Source organism: Oryx dammah, unplaced genomic scaffold, assembly GCF_014754425.2.
Source record: "Oryx dammah isolate SB20612 unplaced genomic scaffold, SCBI_Odam_1.1 HiC_scaffold_27, whole genome shotgun sequence".
Classification (NCBI taxonomy): Eukaryota; Metazoa; Chordata; class Mammalia; order Artiodactyla; family Bovidae; genus Oryx; species Oryx dammah.
Window position 1 is genome coordinate 111974156 of NW_024070211.1, and position 21913 is coordinate 111996068.

Consider the following 21913-nt stretch of genomic DNA (forward strand, 5'->3'; position numbering starts at 1 on the left):
GGCATGTATAATAATTTGTCCAAACTAGGATACTTGTGAGAGTGAATGGGGACACTATTAATAGTTTCACTGGGCCTGTAGGTAAAACTGTGACTGTCCCAGGAAAACCTGGACTTAGTGTCATCTTACTTCTAGGTGGGCATTACAGAGGAAAGGAGAAGAGAGTTATGGCTGTTACACCTGAATGAAGGTGACAAGTGGAGCCCTAAAGCTCTGTTTAATTGGCCCCCTTAACTTTTATCCCTTTCTCCTCCAGTTCATTCCCTGCTCGCAGACTGATTTTTCAAAATGATAGCTCTGATTTCTTCAGTCTCCTTAAAATCTCTGCTGGTCCCCTCTGGTTAGCAGAATAAAGTCTGTACACTCACTGGCTGGCATTCCAGCCCTGCCCTTAGTAGGGATCCAGTCCTATTTCTTAGTTTTCCTCTTTGAGAGGCCATTGGAACGTCAAACCATTGAATCTACTGGATACTCTGGGCTTATAATTTCTTACCTCCATGCCTTTGCTCATGCTTTATCATCTTGTTAGAATCTGTTAGATAAAGAATCTGCCTGCAATGCGGGAGAATCTGCCTAATGGGGAGACCCAAGTTTAATCCCTGGGTTGGGAAGATCCCCTAGAGAAGGGAAATGGCAACCCACTCCAGTATTCTTGCCTGAAGAATTCCATAATAACTTTTCCAAACTAGGATACTTGTGAGAGTGAATGGGGACAGGGCTACAGTCCATGGTGTGGCAAAGAGTCAGACATGACTGAGTGACTAACACTTTCACTTTCAGTTTATCATCTTGTTGCTTGGAAGCCTTCTACCCTGTGTTTGTGCTTATACAATTTCTGTCCACTCTTCATGACCCAGCTCAAATTTCAGCTTAAATGCTGTGGGAAACTGAAAGTTGGAAGGAAAAAGTTCTCTATGAAGCCTTATCCACTCATTCCTGTCTCATCTAGCTCTGAACTCCTAGGAGTCACTATATAGACCGCTGTGGATCTTTTTATGGACCCATATGACTGCTTTCATCCTTGTATTTTCATCATTTATATAGAGATTTTAGATCTTCTTGGAGATCAGAAGTGGTTTTAGGGCAGAATGAAAGTCTTATTCTTCCTGTAATTCTCAGAAAACTTTTCATTGTACTTCGCATTTGGTTAACATGCAATAAATTTGTTGGATGAGAGATTAGAGTCTGAAATTCAGAATTCTTATGCCTTTTATCTCTGTTTGGATGAACAAAAGCTATAGAACAAAGGTACTTCGTGTTTTCCTTGCGTGGAGACTTGGGGCTGGGACGGTGTAAGCATCTGATTCTGGTTGGCTCTAAGGACTGGCTCCCTACCCTCCAAAGAGGACTAGATGAGGTAGACCAGCTTCTGGCATTTGGGAAACCTGTTATGATCTCTCAAGCTAGATCTGTCTTTGGCATAGATGGGGAGTCATAATATCCTATTACTAAATGGACCACACACAACTGTGACAAGATCCCTTTCTGATATTGGCCTTGTCCAGCTACTGGTTCTTTGGGAATTCAGTCTCCAGGCATCTTATTGCCTGAGGAGTCAGAACTGCTGGATGCAGTAATTCAAATCTTGCCTGAAATTATATGCAAGGCTGGCTTTCTTTTTATTAAATCAGCGTTCTAGATACCAGCCTACCTGGCCTGGACTATTAATTCTGATCACTTTGAAAACTGAAATGAGTAACAACAAAAAGAAAACCTGTCAAACTGAATCTTCATCCCTAACTAATCATAACGCCTGCCATATGCCCTTGGCATGAATCATGTTGCTGCCTGGGGCGTTTCATTCTCTGCAGTGAGGCGTGCTGGAAATGTGTGTTCGTGTGGACTGCTCTGGCCATTTTACACTCTGAAGAGGTACCCAAAGCTGTTTCCCAAAAGAATGAAATTCAAGGCATCTGTTTTCCCTGGCATTTGTTGTATTGAAACTATGAAAATATGCTGTCTTAGACTTAGTGAGTATGACAAAAGGCTTTAGTCTAACAAGAATTTATTGTGAAATTTTATTCAGTATTTTCTCTACTATCCAACTTTAGATTTATTAGACAGTCTACTCAGTATTAAAGCCTGAGTACTGTGAAAGGAGTGTTTGACTCTATCTGTAAAAACTACATCCTACCATGCCTTAGGGAATCTTTGGTTTACTAATAACTTTAGCTAATGGTACCCTCCACCCTTTTGTAGGCCATGGCCAACTAAACATACAGAGAACATTATTCCAGTCAAACTCCTGAGTTCATTGTGCCTTAGCCATAGATCTGGAAGTCCTAGTCTCATTTTGGTTAAGATATTTAGAGTCTGAGCCGCAAAGTAATTATAGGGCAACACTTTTCATTTTACCCTGATTAATTTTTACGTATTTATTATTTGGGCTTTTCTGGTTCAGTGGTAAAGAATCTGCCTGCAATGCGGTAGGCTTGGGTTTGATCCCTGGGTCAAGAAGATCCCCTGGAAGAGGAAATGGTAACCCACTCCAGTATTTTTGCCTGGGAAATCCCATGGACAGAAGAGCCTGGCGGGCTACAGTTTGTGGGGCTGCAAAAGTCAGACACAACTTAGTGACTAAATGACAGCAATTTATTTATTTATTGTCTCAGTATATTACTCCTCTTAGAACATAGGCCTTTCTAAAGATGGACAGAATTTCCAAGATAATTTAGGCCTATAGCTCCCTTTTGGTTATGAGGAAGCCAAGGCCCAGAGAGGTTAAGCAACTTGCTGAAGGTAATACAACTTGATAATATAAGTTACATAGTATCATTTCTACCACATTCTATTGGTCACAGGGTTAGCCTGGATTCATTCAGTTCAGTTCAGTCACTCAGTCATGTCTGACTCTTTGCGACCCCATGAACTGCAGCACACCAGGCCTCCCTGTCCATCACCAACTCCCAGAGTTCACTCAAACTCACATCCATCGAGTCAGTGATGCCATCCAGCCATCTCATCCTCTGTTGTCCCCTTCTCCTCCTGCCCCCAATCCCTCCCAGCATCAGTCTTTTCCAATGAGTCAACTCTTTGCATGAGGTGGCCAAAGTACTGGAGTTTCAGCTTTAGCATCATTCCTTCCAAAGAACACCCAGGGCTGATCTCCTTTAGAATGGACTGGTTGGATCTCCTTGCAGTCCAAGGGACTCTCAAGAGTCTTCTCCAACACCACAGTTCAAAAGCAGGAATAGAAAGAACATACCTCATCATAATAAAAGCTATATATGACAAACCCACAGCAAACATTATCCTCAATGGTGAAAAATTGAAAGCATTTCCCCTAAAGTCAGGAACAAGACAAGGGTGCCCACTTTCACCATTATTATTCAACATAGTTTTGGAAGTTTTGGCCACAGCAATCAGAGCAGAAAAAGAAATAAAAGGAATCCAGATTGGAAAAGAAGAAGTAAAACTCTCACTGTTTGCAGATGACATGATCCTCTACATAGAAAACCCTAAAGACTCCACCAGAAAATTACTAGAGCTAATCAATGAATATAGCAAAGTTGCAGGATATAAAATCAACACACAGAACTCCCTTGCATTCCTATACACTAATAATGAGAAAATAGAGAAATTAAGGAAGCAATTCCATTCACCACTGCAACGAAAAGAATAAAATACTTAGGACATTTACCTAAAGAACTAAAGACCTATATATAGAAAACTATAAAACACTGGTGAAAGAAATCAAAGAGGACACTAACAGATGGAGAAATATACCATGTTCATGGATTAGAAGAATCAATATAGTGAAAATGAGTATACTCCCAAAGCAATCTATAGATTCAGTGCAACCCCTATCAAACTACCAATGGTATTTTTCATAGAGCTAGAACAAATAATTTCACAATCTGTATGGAAATACAAAAAACCTTGAATAGCCAAAGCAATCTTGAAAAAGAAGAATGGAACTGGAGGAATCAACCTGCCTGACTTCAGGCTCTACTACAAAGCCACAGTCATCAAGACAGTATGGTACTGGCACAAAGACAGAAATATAGATCAATGGAAGAAAATAGAAAGCCCAGAGATAAACCCATACACCTATGGACACCTTCTCTTTGACAAAGGAGGCAAGAATATACAATCTCTTTAAAGACAATCTCTTTAACAAGTGATGCTGGAAAAACTGGTCAACCACTTGTAAAAGAATGAAACTAGAACACTTTCTAACACCATACACAAAAATAAACTCAAAATGGATTAAAGATCTAAATGTAAGACCAGAAACTATAAAACTCCTAGAGGAGAACATAGGCAAAACACTCTCCGACATACATCACAGCAGGATCCTCTATGACCCACCTCCCGGAATATTGGAAATAAAAGCAAAAATAAACAAATGGGACCTAATTAAAATTAAAAGCTTCTGCACAACAAAGGAAACTATAAGCAAGGTGAAAAGACAGCCTTCCGAATGGGAGAAAATAATAGCAAATGAAGCAATTGACAAACAACTAATCTCAAAAATATACAAGCAACTCCTGCAGCTCAATTCCAGAAAAATAAATGACCCAATCAAAAAATGGGCCAAAGAACTAAACAGACATTTCTCCAAAGAAGACATACAGATGGCTAACAAACACATGAAAAGGTGCTCAACATCACTCATGATCAGAGAAATGCAAATCAAAACCACAATGAGGTACCATTTTATGCCAGTCAGAATGGCTGCAATCCAAAAGTCTACAAGCAGTAAATGCTGGAGAGGGTGTGGAGAAAAGGGAACCCTCTTACACTGTTGGTGGGAATGCAAACTAGTACAGCCACTATGGAGAACAGTGTAGAGATTCCTTAAAAAACTGTAAATAGAACTGCCTTATGACCCAGCAATCCCACTGCTGGGCATACACACTGAGGAAACCAGAATTGAAAGAGACACATGTACCCCAAAGTTCATCGCAGCACTGTTTATAATAGCCAGGACATGGAAGCAACCTAGATGTCCATCAGCAGATGATAAGAAAGCTGTGGTACGTATACACAATGGAGTATTACTCAGCCATTAAAAAGAATACATTTGAATCCGTTCTAATGAGGTGGGTGAAACTGGAGCCTATTATACAGAGTGAAGCAAGCCAGAAAGAAAAACACCAATGCAGTATACTAACGCATAGATATGGAATTTAGAAAGATGGTAATGATAACCCTGTATGCGAGACAGCAAAAGAGATGCAGATGTATAGAACAGTCTTTTGGACTCTGTGGGAGAGGACGAGGGTGGGATGATTTGGGAGAATGGTATTGAAACATGTATAATATCATATGTGAAACGAATAGCCAGTCCAGGTACGATGCATGATACAGGATGCTTGGGGCTGGTGCACTGAGATGACCCAGAGGGATGGTATGGGGAGGGAGGAGGAAGGGGGGTCAGGATGGGGAACACGTGTATACCTCTGGCAGATTCATGTTGATGTATGGCAAAACCAATACAATATTGTAAAGTAATTAACCTCCAATTAAAATAAATAAATTTACATTTTAAAAAAAGCATCAATTCTTTGGCGCTCAGCTTTCTTCACAGTCCAACTCTCACATCCATACATGACCACTGGAAAAACCATAGCCTTGACTAGACGGACCTTTGTTGGCAAAGTAATGTCTCTGCTTTTGAATATGCTGTCTAGGTTGGTCATAACTTTCCTTCCAAGGAATAAGCGTCTTTTAATTTCATGGCTGCAATCACCATCTGCAGTGATTTTGGAGCCCCAAAAAATAAAGTCTGACACTGTTTCCACTGTTTCCCCATCTGGATTCATTTACAAGTCCCACTTCTTTTAAAAAATAGCTTTATTTAGTTATTGGACTGTGCTGGGTCTTCACTGCTGCGTGGGCCTTTCTCTGGTTGTGGTGAGCCGGGGCCACTCTCTAGCTACAGTGCACAGGCCTCTTGTTGTGGCGCCTTCTCTTGTTGCATTCGTGCTTCAGTACTTGTGGTACATAGGCTTAGTTGTCCCATGGTGCATGGGATCTTTCCAGACCAGGAACCCATGTATCCTGCATTGGCAGGCAGATTCTTTACCACTGAGCCACCAGGGAAGCCTGGTCCCACTTCTTGATGGAGATCATGACAAAGCTTTTGTGCCCATCTTTACTACACTATACTCATAAAGTAGAAATTTTGTTTCATAACAGTTTAGGCTCTCTGGAGCTATATACTACCACTTTAATTGGAAAAATTTCAGCCATTCTTTCTTCAAGAATATTTTTTTCTTTCCTATCTTCTCTCTGTTTTTCTTCTGAGACTTCAGTTGTTGTTCAGTCACCCAGGTGTGTCTGACTCTTTGCGACCCCATGGGCTGCAGTAAGCCAGGCCTCCCTGTCCCTCACCATCTCCCATAGTTTGCCCAAGTTCGTGTCCATTGCATCAGTAATGCCATCCAGCCATCTCATCCTCTGACACCCTCTTCTCCTTCTGCCCTCAATCTTTCTCAGCATCAGGGACTTTTCCAGTGAGTCAGCTGTTCACATCAGGTAACCAAAATGCTGGAGCTTCAGCTTCAACATCAGTCCTTCCAAAGAGTATTCAGATATATATATTAAACTTTTGTTATTATCCCCCATGTTATCAAGTCTCTGTTCAATTTTTATCCTTTTTTCTCACCATGTTTCAGTTCTGGTTACTTTCTACTCTTTGCCTTAAGGTTCACTGATTTGTTTTCCCACAGAGCCCAATCTCCTCTTAAGCCCATCCATGAATATTTCTCCTTTTCATATTTTGTATTTTTCGGTTTTAGAATCTTCATTTGCTTCTTTTTAGATAGTGTCTGTTTCCTCTACTGATATTCTTCATCTCTTCACTCATGCTAATCTTTTCTTGTAAGTCCTTAAACACAATAGCTGTTTTAAAGTCCTTGTTTGGTATATTTCCCATCCCTATCATCTCTGGGTCTGTTTCTATTGACTTTTTTCCCCATTATAAGTCACATTTCCCTGTTTTCTCATATATGTGGTAATTTCTGATTGTATGCTAGACAGTGTGATCCTCTCATATTAAAGAGTCTAGAGGAAGGGAGATGGGAGGGGGGTTCAGGATGGGGAACACGTGTACACCCGTGGCGGATTCATGTTGATGTATGGCAAAACCAATACAATATTGTAAAGTAATTAGCCTCCAATTAAATAAATTTAAATAAAATAAAATGTAAATAAATAAATAGTCTGGAGTTTGTTACTTTCTTTAAGTCTGTTTCCATAGGCAGGTAACTTATTTACTGATCAGTAAGTAAGTTTCTATTGAGGCTTGTTTCTACTGAGGCTTATTTTTCAGCCGTGTTAGGGTAATTCTAGGTTTGGAGCTAGAATGGTCTTTTTGAGTCTCAGTTGAATGTCCAGGGTGATTGGTGAGGTCTGACAAATCTGGCTGGTCAGGGCTGCTGTATCCCTCAGCACTGTGTGACCTCCAGAATCTCTGTTCCGCTTTTACTCCCCAGAAGCTGTTGCCTGCTGGGCTTCTGCATGAGTACTGGACTGCACATTGGCAGCTAATGCGTCAAGAAGACCCTTCTGCTAAATTTTGGAGCCCTTTTTATGAACAACTTCCCTCTTTTGGGGTCACTTCACTGCAGGTTTCAGCTACTTCAGCATCCCTGAATGCCAATAAGTGCCCCACTAGCCCCGCGATACTGCCGTGCTCTACTTGGGTTCTCCCTCCGTGTCTGTGTTCCAGAAAGTATTTCCAGGCAAAGCGTCAAAGTTATTGTGTGGATCACCTCTTGTATTTCCATCCTTCCTGGTCATAGTCCTGCATTACCTGTTATCTAATGCCTGAGAACAGTTGCTTCCTGTATTTTGTTCAACTTTTAAGTTGTTTACTGTGGAACCAGTTACTCCATCATAGCAGGAGTAGATGTTCTCTTCTCTTTGTATTGAAACAATAGATTTTTTAATAAATAGAAAATTCCATATATTTTTTAAAAATTGCCATTCTACATGTTGCTCAACTGATCAATCTGTGGCATCAGATATAGAGACGGTTTTGTTAGTGAACTAAAGCCACCGATAAGGCTTTGTTTGACTGTTGTCTGAGTCTTTCTTTGACTGGGTGTTCTTCAGTAACAGGTTGATAAATTGATGAAATAAATTCTGGTTGAAAATTTTTGGTTCTAGGTCAAAATGTTGCCCACCTTGACATACTAAGTCCTTTTTCTGTCCTCTTTTGAGCTCTTCCCAGGAATTCCTATTATTTAGTCCTCCTGCCTGTGTTCTTCTTTATGAGAACTGAACTCCAGCTTCCATGATCCCATCACTAATCTGGAGATGTGTCTTCCCTCAGTATGCCTATAAACTCAATTTTCTACTCCTATAGGTTGTTTATCAATTAAAGTAAAATTCAGGCCTGCCCCCTCCAATTTAAATATCCTTATATCCATTGCAAGTATTGTGGGGCAGGACAGATTAGTTACCACACAAGCAGCCTAATTACCTCCACACAAGAATGATAAACTCTCTTGTAGTTGTTGGTGCTGTTTTATATACTTCACTTTAGAACTATTTTCCATTTGTGCCTACTTGAATGGATTTGAGTGTATATCTTAAAAAATGGTACCAATCTCTGTTTCAGGGCTACAGCTTTAGAACTACATTATTTCCATTCTCCATATGGTTTTTACATTCAGGAAAGGCTGAGTAATATCACATTTTTTAATATTTAGATGTACTAAATTAGTCATGAAAATTAGCATGCCTTCACATGAAAAAAAAAATAAATGGATCCCACAAGAAATCTTGGTCAATAATTAAGCTGCTATTAATATAAAACATGAAATGATTCTTTCTATATTCTTTCACTGGGAACATTGGAAGTGTGAGGATTTATTATTATTCTAATTTGGTAAGTGTGATCAAGAAGAACAAATATTTTACTGATAGTTTCTTAACCAAAGTTAAAGTGAAAGTGTTAGTCATTTGGTTGTGTCTGACTCTTTGTGACCCCATGGACTATAACCCGCCAGACTCCTCTGTCCATGAAATTCTCCAGGCAAGAATACTGGAGTGGGTAACTACTGCCTCCTCCAGAGGACCTTCTTCACCCGGGGACTGAACCCCGGTCTCCCACATTGCAGACAGATTCTTTACCAACTGAGCCACCAGGGAAGATGCTGCTTAACCAAAAAGTAATATAATTTTCTTTGAAATGTTCTTCATTTTCAATAATAAATAATAATACATTTACAAGTACAAATACAAAAGGCACAAAAATGTCTTTGTTCTTTGAACAATGTTCCAGACACTGTTCAGGGTGCTGGAGATATGTTAGTAGCTCAGCACGTCTGACTCTTTGCGACCCCATGGACTGTACCAGGCTCCTCAGTCCATGGGATTCTCCAGGCAAGAATACTGGAATGGGTTGCCATTTCCCTCTCCAGGGAATCTTTTCAACCCAGGGATCCAACCCACATTTCTTATGTCCCCTGCATTGGCAGGTAGGTTCTTTACCCCTAGAGCCATCTGGGAAGCCCGTCCCTGGCAGGAAAAATAGTTGTTGCGAGGCTCTCAGGTGGGGCAGAGGCCTTTTAAGGGGCAACAGAGACACCTGTATGTCTGGAGGAGACTAGAAGAGGCAGTGTTGCAGAAACCAGGACTCGAGAAACCAAGGACCACACTCGGAGAGTTGGAGAACTCAGGTTTATTACGCCGGTAGACCCAAAGAAATTAACACTCCAAGCTCTGAGCCCCGAACAAAGGAGTTACAGAGTTTTTATAGACAGACTATAGTGGGCAACACTGGCTATTAATAGGCTGGTTTAAACTAAGGGGTTTTGGGTGCGTGGGAACCACAGTCGAGATGGGGAGGGGGATGCTTGACCTTTACACAGACAGGCATGATTAAGCAGGTTTGCAGGGGCTGGGTAGTTGCAAAGAGCAGGACAAGGGTGAATGAGATAAGCTCCAGTTCCTAGCATTGTAAGTCCCCACTTTCTGAGACTACGTGACCTACGTGATCCAGACTTTGCAAGGAGCAAGCTGAGTTACAGAGGTAGAAGGAACAGGAGGTTATGTAAAATTTTAACTTTTCCTCTTCAGAAGGGCCAAAGGAAATAGGTAGCTGGAGTGGGGCATGGGGACCAGATTATCTACCATCATGGCAGCATACCCGATACCCTTTTTTAAAGCCAGAGATTTTCAACCAGCTGATCCACAGAGGGGAAGGCATTTTCAAACTGCCTGCTCAAAACGCATTTCCCTCTGCTGCTGCCCATAGGTTGGAATGCATAACAGCTTAAAAATAATGTCCTCCCCACGCCCCTATCCTCAGCCTTCCTTTTTTTCACTTTGTTTCTCCTTCAAGAGTCTCCTTATTGCCCAGAAATAAAGAGCACTAAGAAAAGACTTAATCAGAAAGATCTCAAGAGACTCCCATTTCCATTTTTCGAATCCTCACAACCTAAGGGTCTTAGGTCTCTTCAAGTGGTTAATGGATGCAGTGGCACTTTTTTGAACCGCGTCATCTCAAAGATGAATGTAGGACTGAGTCCTGTGGACTGATTTTTGAGAGCATCTGCATGCTATGGTGCAAATTGCATGAGAAAAAAAAAAAAAGCCGTCATTTCAGATTTCTCTACAGAGCAGTTTTAAGGAGGCATCAGTTATGATTCATCCCAGAAGCCATTCTAAAAGGTTAAGGAACCCAAAGAAATTATTTTTAACATAATGCTAAAGGAGCAAGTGTATCATCTGAGGAAAATTAGGAAAGCATTCTACTTGATGCGATGCTTGGAGTCCAGTAAGCGTCCGGTTTGGCTGGGATCTGGGATCTCCTGCCTGCAGTGCGTAGTGGAGAGGTGTGTGCCCAGCTTGATTATTCCATCCTGAGGTCAGACGCTCATGCAGTCAGAGAAGGGTTTTGAAAAGGGTCTGTTAAAATTGGGCCAGGCTGTACTTTGATTTTGTGTTTGTAATGAGAGGACCCGTAGCACACTGAGCCTGGTCAAAAGGTTTCCCTTTCTCTTTTCACTAATAAATGCAGGGTTAGCCTTGTTTAGATATTAGCAAGACTGATCCTGCCCTCAGCCTGATGACAGGCTTTTTCAACTGTCCCTGGGCCCCAGAGCTGGCATCTCGCTCTCGTGAGACTGATGACACACTGGTTGCCAGTAAAGGAAGGTGGAGGTATTCTGCCCCCTCTATTGTTTGCTCAGGACCACAGTGGTGCCCCTGGTAACCTCCAGTCCCAACTCGCTTATTTGGGACCCTTGGGGGGCCATTTGTTCTTCACTCTTTTATGGAGACATAGAAGCCAGGGGCATGATTTCTAAATAGAGAGGCATTAGACAAGGAATTTGCAGACTTAACACGTTCTGCTCCCTGGCGGCCGATGTGCAGGCCATATTTTGGGAGGGTCACAGAGGTCATGGCGTGAGTTATGATAGTTGGTCTCAGCTGTGGAGATAAAAAGCTGCAGCTGCGCCTGGGGTCTTCGGAACCATCAAGGGTTTTTTTTTTCTCAGAGTCACCCTGAACACTGGCAGACTCAAGAGACGAGAGAATTTTGGCAATTGGTTGAGTTGAGGTATGTGCTCAAGTATGTGTGTGTGTTGTTAATGAAAAAGGTGTTCACCGACGCTTGTTAAAGGCAGTAAGCAGAGTTTATTTAGGACTGTTGAGGTAGCTATGGGGACCACTGCCATAGGATTTTACTGTGGGGCAGAGGGATTGGGTTCAACTCTGAACTCAGCATGGACAAGTGGGAACTTATAGTCAAGGAGCAAGGTGTGTGTGTGTTAGGGAGGTGCTCAGTGGATGGAAAATTACCAAGAGAAAACATCAAGGGTAAGGGAGATCTGGGTAAACTGACCTGACTGGATTTTTACTGAAGACAAGGGTGATTAGGTATCTTCTGGGGGATGGTGGAGGATGTGAAACCCAATCAAATATGGGGGGGTGGTCAGATATCAAGAACGGAGGGCTCTGGTTAAACTGACTTTTTAAGCAAGGTTCTTGCTAAAACTGCATTTTATGAAGACATACACAGATGGGTCTAGGAAAAGATTCAGGGGTCCAACTCCAGTTTGGTCAACAAAGGATCTTTATCACTGTGTATGTGTGTGCTTGTGTGTATGTGTTTGTACATATGTCTATCTGTGTGTGTACATCTCTGTATATGTGTATATATCTCTGTGTGTGTGTGTGTGTGTGTGTGTGTGTGTGTGTGTGGTAGGGGGCTGGTGGGTAAGAAATTCACAGAGAGCAGAGTTGGTAAAGCAGGTCTCTAGAGAGAGGAGCCCTAGTGACTCACCACATTTTGGGGAATAAATGATGGAACAACGGTGGTACAATAGAAAGTAAAAGAGAAACAGGGAAGAACTGATTCTAGAAGAATTTTCAGGTGTGCCTTCAGGAAGTAGACTTTGCATTCACCAGTGATATCTGTTCTTCTGAATTCATATTTCCTGCTTTCCTGTGTTAATTGCCCTTCTTACCACATATCACCCTGATAACTGCTATACAGGTACAACTCCCGCTAACTCAGTTTGAACTTCCTCAGCACAGAAGCCATGCTCTTTGTGTCACCGAGTCCTTTCTTCTCTTGTACAGACACTCAGTCAATGTTTGCAGATCAAATGAATGCATTTCAACACCTTCTTTCTGAATTTTGTTGATGTTGTTGGGAAAACTTGTAATTAGTAAAGAGTCAACATTTCAGTATTCTAAGTGGTTAATAATCATATAATTAAAATGCTAACATGATAAGTGGTAAACATCTTGAGTTTCAAAGACTTTTGATATATCCATGTCATCACTGGCTTTATAAATACATGATTTTAGTATACTAATACTTACCTCGCCTCTGTTTTTGCTGGAAAAATAGATTTCAGAATACTTGCTTCATCTAACAAGGCTGTGATGATGAATATTTCAGAGCCCTTTAAGAAGTCAGTAGTGAAAGGCTGATGTTATCAAGTACATTTGTTTGAGATTTTACTGTTGTTATAATAGAGAAAAATATCCATGCACACATATCTATAAACCCTTCCAAAAACACAGGAGAATTTCAGTATATGTTTTTAAGCACTTTATTCATTCTTTTAAAAGGTCTTTGTGGTAACGATGACAATGAAGCTGAAGGTACTCATAATAAGAACAGCTTCTGTAGCCCTTTATAATTTATAAAGCTCCATGTATTATCTCAGACTCAACAGTTCAGTAGGAATGGGGACAAGCTCTTTATAACCCCGAGTTACTGTTAAAGCACAAAGAATCAAAACAAACTGCAAAGTCATTTTAATGCAAATGTATTTATTTAGCTTTATCACCGGTGTTCTGAAATATATTTATTTGATCTTCAGAAGGCATCTTGAAATTTAGAAAAAATACAAATGAAATAGTTATCAAGCATTCCATACGTTCCCACAAGATAACAGTCCTATTACAGCTTGTTATTGTCCATTTCTTGGGCGAGCCTTCTGTTCACGACTCTGGGAAGGCAGCTTGGCAGAGAGCAGTCTTGCCTTCCCCTCCCTCCCTTCCTTTCCCTCTTCATCTACTTCCTGCACCGCTGCCCGAGGTCTGACTGCTGGGTGTTGGCACCCCTGTCCTGGAAGGTCCCCCTGAGCTTCTGTGGGATGTAGCCCAGGGTGGGGGTGTGCTTACTTAGCAGATTGGTGAAGAGGGGGCCCTCCTCGAGGCAGAGGATTCGCCAATGTCTATTATCATATAGTCAAACAACAGAAGTCATCTAAGAGGAGGTGTTTGGCTGATTTTAAGGTTATTGTACATTTTCCCATGAAGATGCCTATGTGTTATTATCTTATGCTCTGACTAATCCAGAAACTGATTCATGGGTCCCTAGATGATCTCAAATTGACTGCATTAAGATTTAAGACCATATTACATTTTCACATTGCATAATGAGTGTGGGCAGCAGGTGGAATCCGGAACCTTTGCTCTCTCTCATATACCTGACTTTGGTAGTTTCCATGTTTGCATTCTTGGTAGTAAAAGAAGGTCCAGCCCAGAACATTGTGGGCACGTGTGTTCCCATGCTCACCATACAGTGTTCTAATTCTGGTTTTGGAGCTCCCTTCCCGACTGGAGTATGAGCTCCTTGTGGGTAGGGTTGGCTTCTTGTTCGTCTCTGTTATTCCAGGGGAAAATATCTTATATAAATAGGAAAGCAATATAGTTTACTGAATGGATAATTAAAATGAATGTGCACTCATGAAAGGATGTGTTTGGCAGAGAGTCATTTAAAATTTCATGTGCTAAGTTGCTTCAGTCATGTCTGACTCTGTGCAACTGTATGGACCATAGCCCGCCAGGCTCCTCTGTCCATGAGGATTCTCCAGGCAAGAATACTGGAATAGGTTGCCATGCCCTCCTCCAGGGGATCTTCCTGACCCAGGGATCAAACCCAGGTCTCTTATGTCTCCAGATTTTGATAACTCCTATTACAAAGTTAAGTCTTGTTTATTTGAATGCCATTAATTTGAAAGGTAGATATGATAAAAAGTTATAAATAAGTATTAAAACCACTCCTTTCAAGATCATAAACATATTCTAATGTTCTTTTGTGGTACTGCCAATAGGCATTATTTACCATTATAATTTATGTAGTACTCAAAAGAATTTTATTTTATTGAAAATGTTTTTGGTTTGTGTCTTTTTAACTTTAGAGGAATTAACCTCTGTCTGACCTTGCTGTCTGACTTAGAAAGTTTTTAATAATAGACAGTGAAATTCATCCTGTAGAGCTGAAGAACCACGAGAAGAAGAAAAAGCAGGAAAACAGTGACTCGGTAGTTAAAAAGGGCTTACCTGGTGGCTCAGCTGGTAAAGAATCCGCCCATAATGTGGGAAACCTGAGTCCGATCCTTGGGTTGGGAAGATCCCCTGGAGAAGGGAAAGGGTACCCAATCCAGCATTCTTGCCTGGAGAATTCCATGGACGATATAGTCCATGGGGTCGCAAAGAGTCCAACACCACTGGAGCGACTTTCACTCACACTCACCTGTAGACAGTCCCACCTCTGCAGTTTGCAATTTGTCTTTGCTTTTACAGTTGTACTTCTGACTGACCAGCTGTAAACTGGAGATTTCCATGAGCCCCTCTTTGAGTGGATGCACTTGATAGAGCTGTTCACAGAACTCAGGGAAACAATTACTTACTAGATTTCTTATAAAAGGGTATAGTTCAGGAACAGCCAGGGAGAAGAGAAGCACAGGCAAAGTGTGGGAAGGGGCACAGAGAGGTCACGCCCTCTCCTGGTGCCACGCCCCACATTTCCAAGTGTTCACCAACCTCAGCCCCACTGTTGAGGGGTTTTTATGGAGGGTTCAGTACTTAGGTGTGCTTGATGAAACTGATTGGTCATTGGTGACTGAACTCAATCTCCCGCCCCCCCCCCAAATGTCGGAGGGTGCTGCTGAAATTTCCAACCCTCTAGTCACATGACTGGTTCTCCAGGCAACCAGTCCCCATCCTTAGGTTACCTAGGAGTTTCCCAAAAGTCACTTTGTTAATATAAACTCAGTTGTGATGGAAAGGAGCTTGACACCCATTTCACCTTTATGACTCTTAAGCATTTCAGGATCTGAGGACAAAAGGCCAAATATAGCCAAAGATACCCCTGTGACTCTTATATATGAAATAACAAGAGTTTTAGCTCTGTGCAAGGAACAGTGAACAATTTCTTAGAATTTTGTGTTTTTTATTATAAATCACTATATCATACCATCTGCAGTCTGTGACTTTTCACCTCCAGTCATTTAGGGTGAGTAGTAGACAAAGGTCTGGAAATATTTTCTTTTTTTTTTAATTGGGGTTTTATAGTGTTGTGTTAGTCTCTGCGGTACAACAAAGTGAAGCAGCTGTGTGTATACATACGTGCCCTCCCTCCTGGACCTCCATCCGCCCTGCCACCCTCTCATCTGTCTAGGTCAGAGCACCAAGCTGAGCTTCCTGTGCTATGCAGCACGTTCCCACTAGCTATCTGTTTTATACATGGCTTGCACATATGTCAGTCTGTTTCCCAGCCCATCCTCCCCTTCTGTGTCCACAAGTTTGCTCCCTACATCTGTGTCTCTATTCCTGTCTTCCAGATAGGTTCATCTGTACTATTTTTCTAGATCCCACATATATATGTTAATATATATTTGTTTTTCTCTGTCTGACTTATTTCACTCTATATGACAGGCTCTAGGCCTGGAAATATTTGTAATGGTTGTAGGGGAATAAATGTTTACAGTAAAACACTTGCAATTGGTATATTTCCATTAATCTGTTTGTATTTAGACTAATAATGCATGTGGACTCGAGTAAGTTCTTTCTGATACAGCTTTGTGCCTTTTCTCCCCTTTATAGACCACTGGAGCGATCCAGTGAAGATGTGGATATAATCTTCACACGGCTGAAAGAAGTTAAAGCTTTTGAGAAATTTCACCCAAATCTCCTTCATCAGATTTGTTTATGTGGTTATTATGAGAATCTGGAAAAAGGAATAACATGTAAGAAATGCAACTCCAGTGGTGTGTTTTCATGTATAAGTTTGTGTTCATTTGTGGTTATGCTGTGGGGATGGATAGCAAATGGGGTGTCTTTGTGCCAGATAGTTGAGCTCAATCAAAGGTATGAGGTTGACATTTCTCTCTCCTTGTTTATTCAGTTCTACAGCATTTCCTTAACTCCTTTGTTCATAGCATGTAAATGGTTCTTCCAGGGCAGCCTCCTGTTCAGATGGAGCTGGAAGGATTTATATATTCAGCAAGATCCTTGGAAGTTCTAATATATAATTATTTTCTGTAACCCAAGAAATCTGGGAGCCAATAGGATATTAAATGGGCTTCCCTTGTGGCTCAGTGGTAAAGAATCCACCTGCCGGTGCAGGAGACACGGGAGTCTCAGGTTCAGTCCCTGGGTTGGGAAGACCCCCTGGAGAAGGAAACGGCAACCCCCTCCAGTACTCTTGCCTGGAGAATCCCATGGACAGAGGAGCCTGGTGTGCTATAGTCTAGGGGGTCATAAAGACTCGGACACGACTTAATGACTAAACAGCAACAGGAAAAGGATGTTAAATAAGATAAAAGGTCTCAACTAATGATAATAGTCATTTTAAAAATTAAAGCACAGCTGGTTTACAATAGTAATGTTTTGAATTAACCTCACTGATAACATCTATTCCAGATGTGACTAAGGGGTGAGGGGAGTAAAATGATAGGTTGACAGCTGCATTTAAAAAATATACAAGTATATTCTTATTTAAAAAAGTAATGCTATTACCATCTGTTGTGATGCTTTATACTGCGGTAACAGAAAACTGCCATCCAACTGGCTTGACTGTGACTCCTATAAGGAGGGAACCTCAGTTATCCATGTATAAGCAGTCCTGAGGTAGGATGGCTTCAGGGCTGGTTGATTAAGTGTCTCAATGACATTATTAAGGTCTCAGGTTTCTCTCATATTTTTTCTTGGTTTATTTGTTTTTGCTGTTCATCTTGAGGTGTTGGCTTTTGTACTCAGATTTGTCCCAAGTGGTTCTGAGGCAACTAGCTGCAGCAGTTGGAGGCACTGCATGCTGATACAAAACATTCCTGCTGAAGGACTATTTCTTATCTCTTTTCCAGAAGTCCTCCAGCAGAGTTTCTGTGTTGTTTCAATGGCCAGAATTGCATCATGTGCCTCCGATTAAACCAATCACTGGCACAGGTTATGGGACCACGTGATCAATTTAGACCAATCATGGTTACCCCTGTGGAGCTAGGGAAGAACCTCATATGCTCTGAGTATTTGGCCTTGTGGAGGAGGGTGGGAACTTGTATATAATCCATGTTCAGGGCATGATTTCAAGTGGGGAACTAATAGGGTTTGTCACAACATCATTGTAGAAAATTTAGAAGACAAAACAAATATCTCCTACAATCCCCAAATCCAGAGATTGCTGTTTACATTTTGTGTGTGTCCTTCAAGATATTTGCCTAGGTGCACACAAAGCACAGTCACACTTCTGTTTAAAAAATCATCCATACATACTGTTTTCAAACCAATATTTTTTATTCTTACTCGGTGGGAACATTATTTTTTTTAGAGATAAGACTCTGTCTTCTGTTTCTTACAGCCATTTTCAAAATAAGTCTTCTATGATATGTAATGTGAATTTGATTGGCAAGTGATAATGTCTTTGGGGACCAAGAAGTTCATGAAAGGCAAAGCCTTAAATCTAAAATAAGTCACTTACAAAGGCTAGGAGTAGCAGAGTTACTGGCGAGGCCAGCTATAAACTCATCAATCCCCCATCTTAAGCTTGGCATTGCACCTGGTGGGATGCCATTGTTGTTCTTGCCTTTCCACAGCATGCTTTAGTCAGAGAGTTTAGAACAGCTTGTCATCATTAATTACGGCTCCCAGAAGCTTCCTCTTATGCAGTGAGCCCTAGCCTTGCCAGAACTCAACTGTCCCACTGAGTTGTCATGTGATTTTTCATTGAGCCACTTGACTTCTGAGGTAGGATTCTGTGATAAGAATTTTAAAATATCAGATCATTCCATCTAGTTATTTAGCTAGAATATTTAAAAGGGTAGTTGGGTTTGCATGAGATTTTTGAACCAGTGTTTCAGAATGACTTTCCAAACTATTGGTCTTAACTAGGATGTGGGAACTAAGATTCTCACTAAATAGCTAAATGCTTTGTCTCTGAGATAACAAAAGTAAAGCAAAACTGAGTTCAGAAATTTCTGCTGAGAATCATTTCCAAAGAGTGGTTACCTCCTGATGCCTAAAAGCAGTGAGTTTATACAACAAAGTAGCAAGTGAACAATGACAATATGGTAGTTAAAACTTTTTTAACAGATTTTATTTTTCTTAATCAGTCATTGGTTAGCTTAAAATGAGACATTCTATTCTGGAAAACATGTTGTTTTTTAATATAAATAGATTTGTGAAATTGGGGGTGGTGATCTGGTTTTGTTGAGTCACATAATCTTTTTAATACATACCCCGTCTAGAGTAATGATTTTCCAAGTATCACAACACAATGAAGTGTCTTTAAGACAAATTACAGAGAATACCAGGCAATTCTTCTTACGTTCAAAGAATCTTATAGCCTTTAGTGTTATCATCCCTTATTGCTACTGTGTAAATATAAAAGAGTTCTGTTTAATAGAGTTCTGCTTCATGGAATGTTAAATAAATAGGATATTGCTTTGTGGATAGAAGAGGGAAAGAAAATTATGGTATGCTCTGGTGGAAATAGATAAAGGAATCTCATCTAGGTCCAAGTTAGGCTCAGAACAGTCAGTGAGAAATTATCAGATTACGTGGTAAAACCAACTTACATTTGGCCTGCTTACCTGCCTGTTTCTTTTCCAGTATTTCGCCAAGGTGATATTGGAACCAACTGGTATGCTGTCCTGGCAGGGTCTTTGGATGTTAAAGTTTCTGAGACCAGCAGTCACCAGGTGAGATACCATATTCTTTTTATTTTCTTAAAGTAAGATTTATTATTGTTATTTTTAATGATACATTATCCCTCTGTCTTAAATGCTATCAAAATTACATTTTCAAATCCATTTCATCTTTCCCATAGTACAGAGTTCCATAAGTATGTGTTGAATTCCTTTATTAAGTTACTCACTCAAGAAATATACATAGTGAGTGTTTTCCACGAATTAAGTATGGCGCCAGGTGTGGGAACATGAAATGCAGAAGCACACAGGTGTCCCCCAGAAGCCTGCTGTCTGTTAGAAAAATGCAACCAAGCCCACAGCAGTGGGAAAGTGCTATCGTGTGAGGTGAAACGTGAGCAAGGGGAAAGTGAAGCAAGTCTTCCGAGGTTCCTCCTTAGATCCTCTTGAATCTGGTTTCCTGGCTTTTCTCTGCCTTACAAGTGACCCCCTTGTCAGCTTTAAAGTTCTTTAATTTATTCTTGGCTGCGCTGGGTCTTTGTTGCGGCGTGGGCTTTTCCCTAGTCATGGCAAGCAGGAGCGGCTCTCACTGGTTTCAGGCTTCTCGTTGCAGTGGCTTCTCCTGTTGCGGAGCACAGGCTCCGGGGCACGTGGGCTCAGTAGCTGCAGTCCCTGGGCTCTAGAGCACAGGCTCAGTATCCGTGATGCATGCCGTGGGCTTCATTGCTCTGTGGCATGAGGGGTCTTTCTGGATCAGGGATTAAACTTGTGTCTACTTCATTGGCAGGCAGTTTCTTTACCACTGAGCCACCAGGGAAGCCCCTCTTATCAGCCTTTTGTGAGCTCCAGCAATGCAGGGAAATATAGTCAAAGCTGTCTCCCAAATCCCTCTCACCATTTCTCTACCTCATCTCATTGAATGTGGAGGGCCAAGAAACATGGGCTTACTTTATCTTCATTAGTCACCTCTGAGGAGCATGGTGTCCTAGTAGATAAAACTCATTCTTGCTGCCTCCTCCATCATATTTGTGAATTTGGAATGGGTCTTAGATTCTCCTGTCACATCTGCGGTGATCCTTTCGCCATCATTATTCCACATGGCCTACATGTACAGAACCTTCCTATGTAGAGCTAAGAACCTCTTGTCTCAAAAGGACACCCCTCTAGAGGCTGCCGTCCAGCTTCGGTATGAAAATGATCTGAGTCTTATATTCACATATATCAGGATTCAGATAAAAACTGAAGGAAGAGAATCGGCTAACTACAAAATTGGAAAGAAATATCAAGAAAGGTCAAGGAATTAAAGGGACAAATAATCTCCAGCCAAATACCATGTTTAAGATAGTGCTTCTAAGCCTTTTCCACATGTGGCACACTTCAACTGTGAGAAAAATCTATGGCATACTCCATTTGAGGTTTAACTTTGTAGGAATTTGTGTGTATATTGGAGTTGTGGGTAGTTACCATCTAATGAGTGGATTGTTGGTTAGTGGACATTTGGAGTTTGGAGTACAGTAGCCTGAATTCTTCCCATTGTCATGGAGGGTTAGGGTCTCAGGCCAGTGCCCAAGTCCTCCTCACCTGAGAGTATACCTTTTCAGTGCATCCGTGCATCAAAAGTTCCACAAGGAACTGGCTGGAAACTGTGCCTGCCAGCCTCGATGGTACTGTCCTCCTGCCCTCTCTTGCAGGGCCAGTTCCCTCTTGAATTTCAGAGCAGCCCAAAGGGAGAGGTGGGTTTTGATTCTTATAAGTCGCCTCAGTTTTCCAGTGGGACTGAGAACAGCTAGCAGTTCTTGGATATTTGTTATGTGCTAGGCAATGTTCTCGGAGAAGGTACTGGCACCCCACTCCAGTACTCTTGCCTGGAAAATCCCGTGGACGGAGGAGCCTGGTGGGCTGCAGTCCGTGGGGTCGCTAAGAGTCGGACATGACTGAGCGATTTCACTTTCACTTTTCACTTTCATGCATTGGAGAAGGAAATGGCAACCCACCCCAGTGTTCTTGCCTGGAGAATCCCAGGGACGGGGGAGCCTGGTGGGCTGCCGTCTATGGGGTCGCACAGAGTTGGACACGACTGAAGAGACTTAGCAGCAGTAGCAGCAGCAGGCAATGTTCTAAGTACGTAACTGTACTTGCTCCTTTAACCCTGTGAGGTGGGTCACATTACTGTTTCATTTTACAGATGAGGAAACCAAGTCTTTGAATGGCGAACTAACTAGCTTCAACTAACATATCTAGAAATTAGGGACCAAGATGAATAAGCAGTGAGGCACTTGAACATATGCTCTTAGCCAGCACTCTGTACCGTTTGACTCAGAAGAAATATGATGAAGCAGTTCCCTCTCTCTCGGCTGTTTCTCATCCTTTCAGATCTTCTCACGCCCTGTATCTCCGCGTACCTTCTGCCTGCAGACTGCTGTCCAGGTGGGTCCCCTCCAGACCTTTGTGCTCAGAGTGGCTTCTGATGCTAACCTTCACCTGCTCTTACCTGTATGGATGTGCGGAGGGGACAGGGCCTAGAAAAGGATGATGTTCCTTCCTCCTCCGTCTGGTTCTTAATGAGT

General features: G+C 41.6%; 1 protein-coding gene across 3 annotated transcripts in view; it reads left to right on the forward strand.

Annotated features, from left to right (window-relative positions):
* RAPGEF4 (Rap guanine nucleotide exchange factor 4) overlaps positions 1 to 21913 on the forward strand; it is a 331531-nt gene that overhangs the window by 45548 nt on the left and 264070 nt on the right. For all 3 annotated transcript variants that reach the window (XM_040229358.1, XM_040229357.1, XM_040229361.1), the window contains exons 2-3: positions 16312 to 16454; positions 19312 to 19400. In XM_040229358.1, coding sequence (XP_040085292.1) covers positions 16312 to 16454; positions 19312 to 19400 — 232 coding nt within the window. The remainder of the gene's footprint in view (positions 1 to 16311; positions 16455 to 19311; positions 19401 to 21913) is intronic.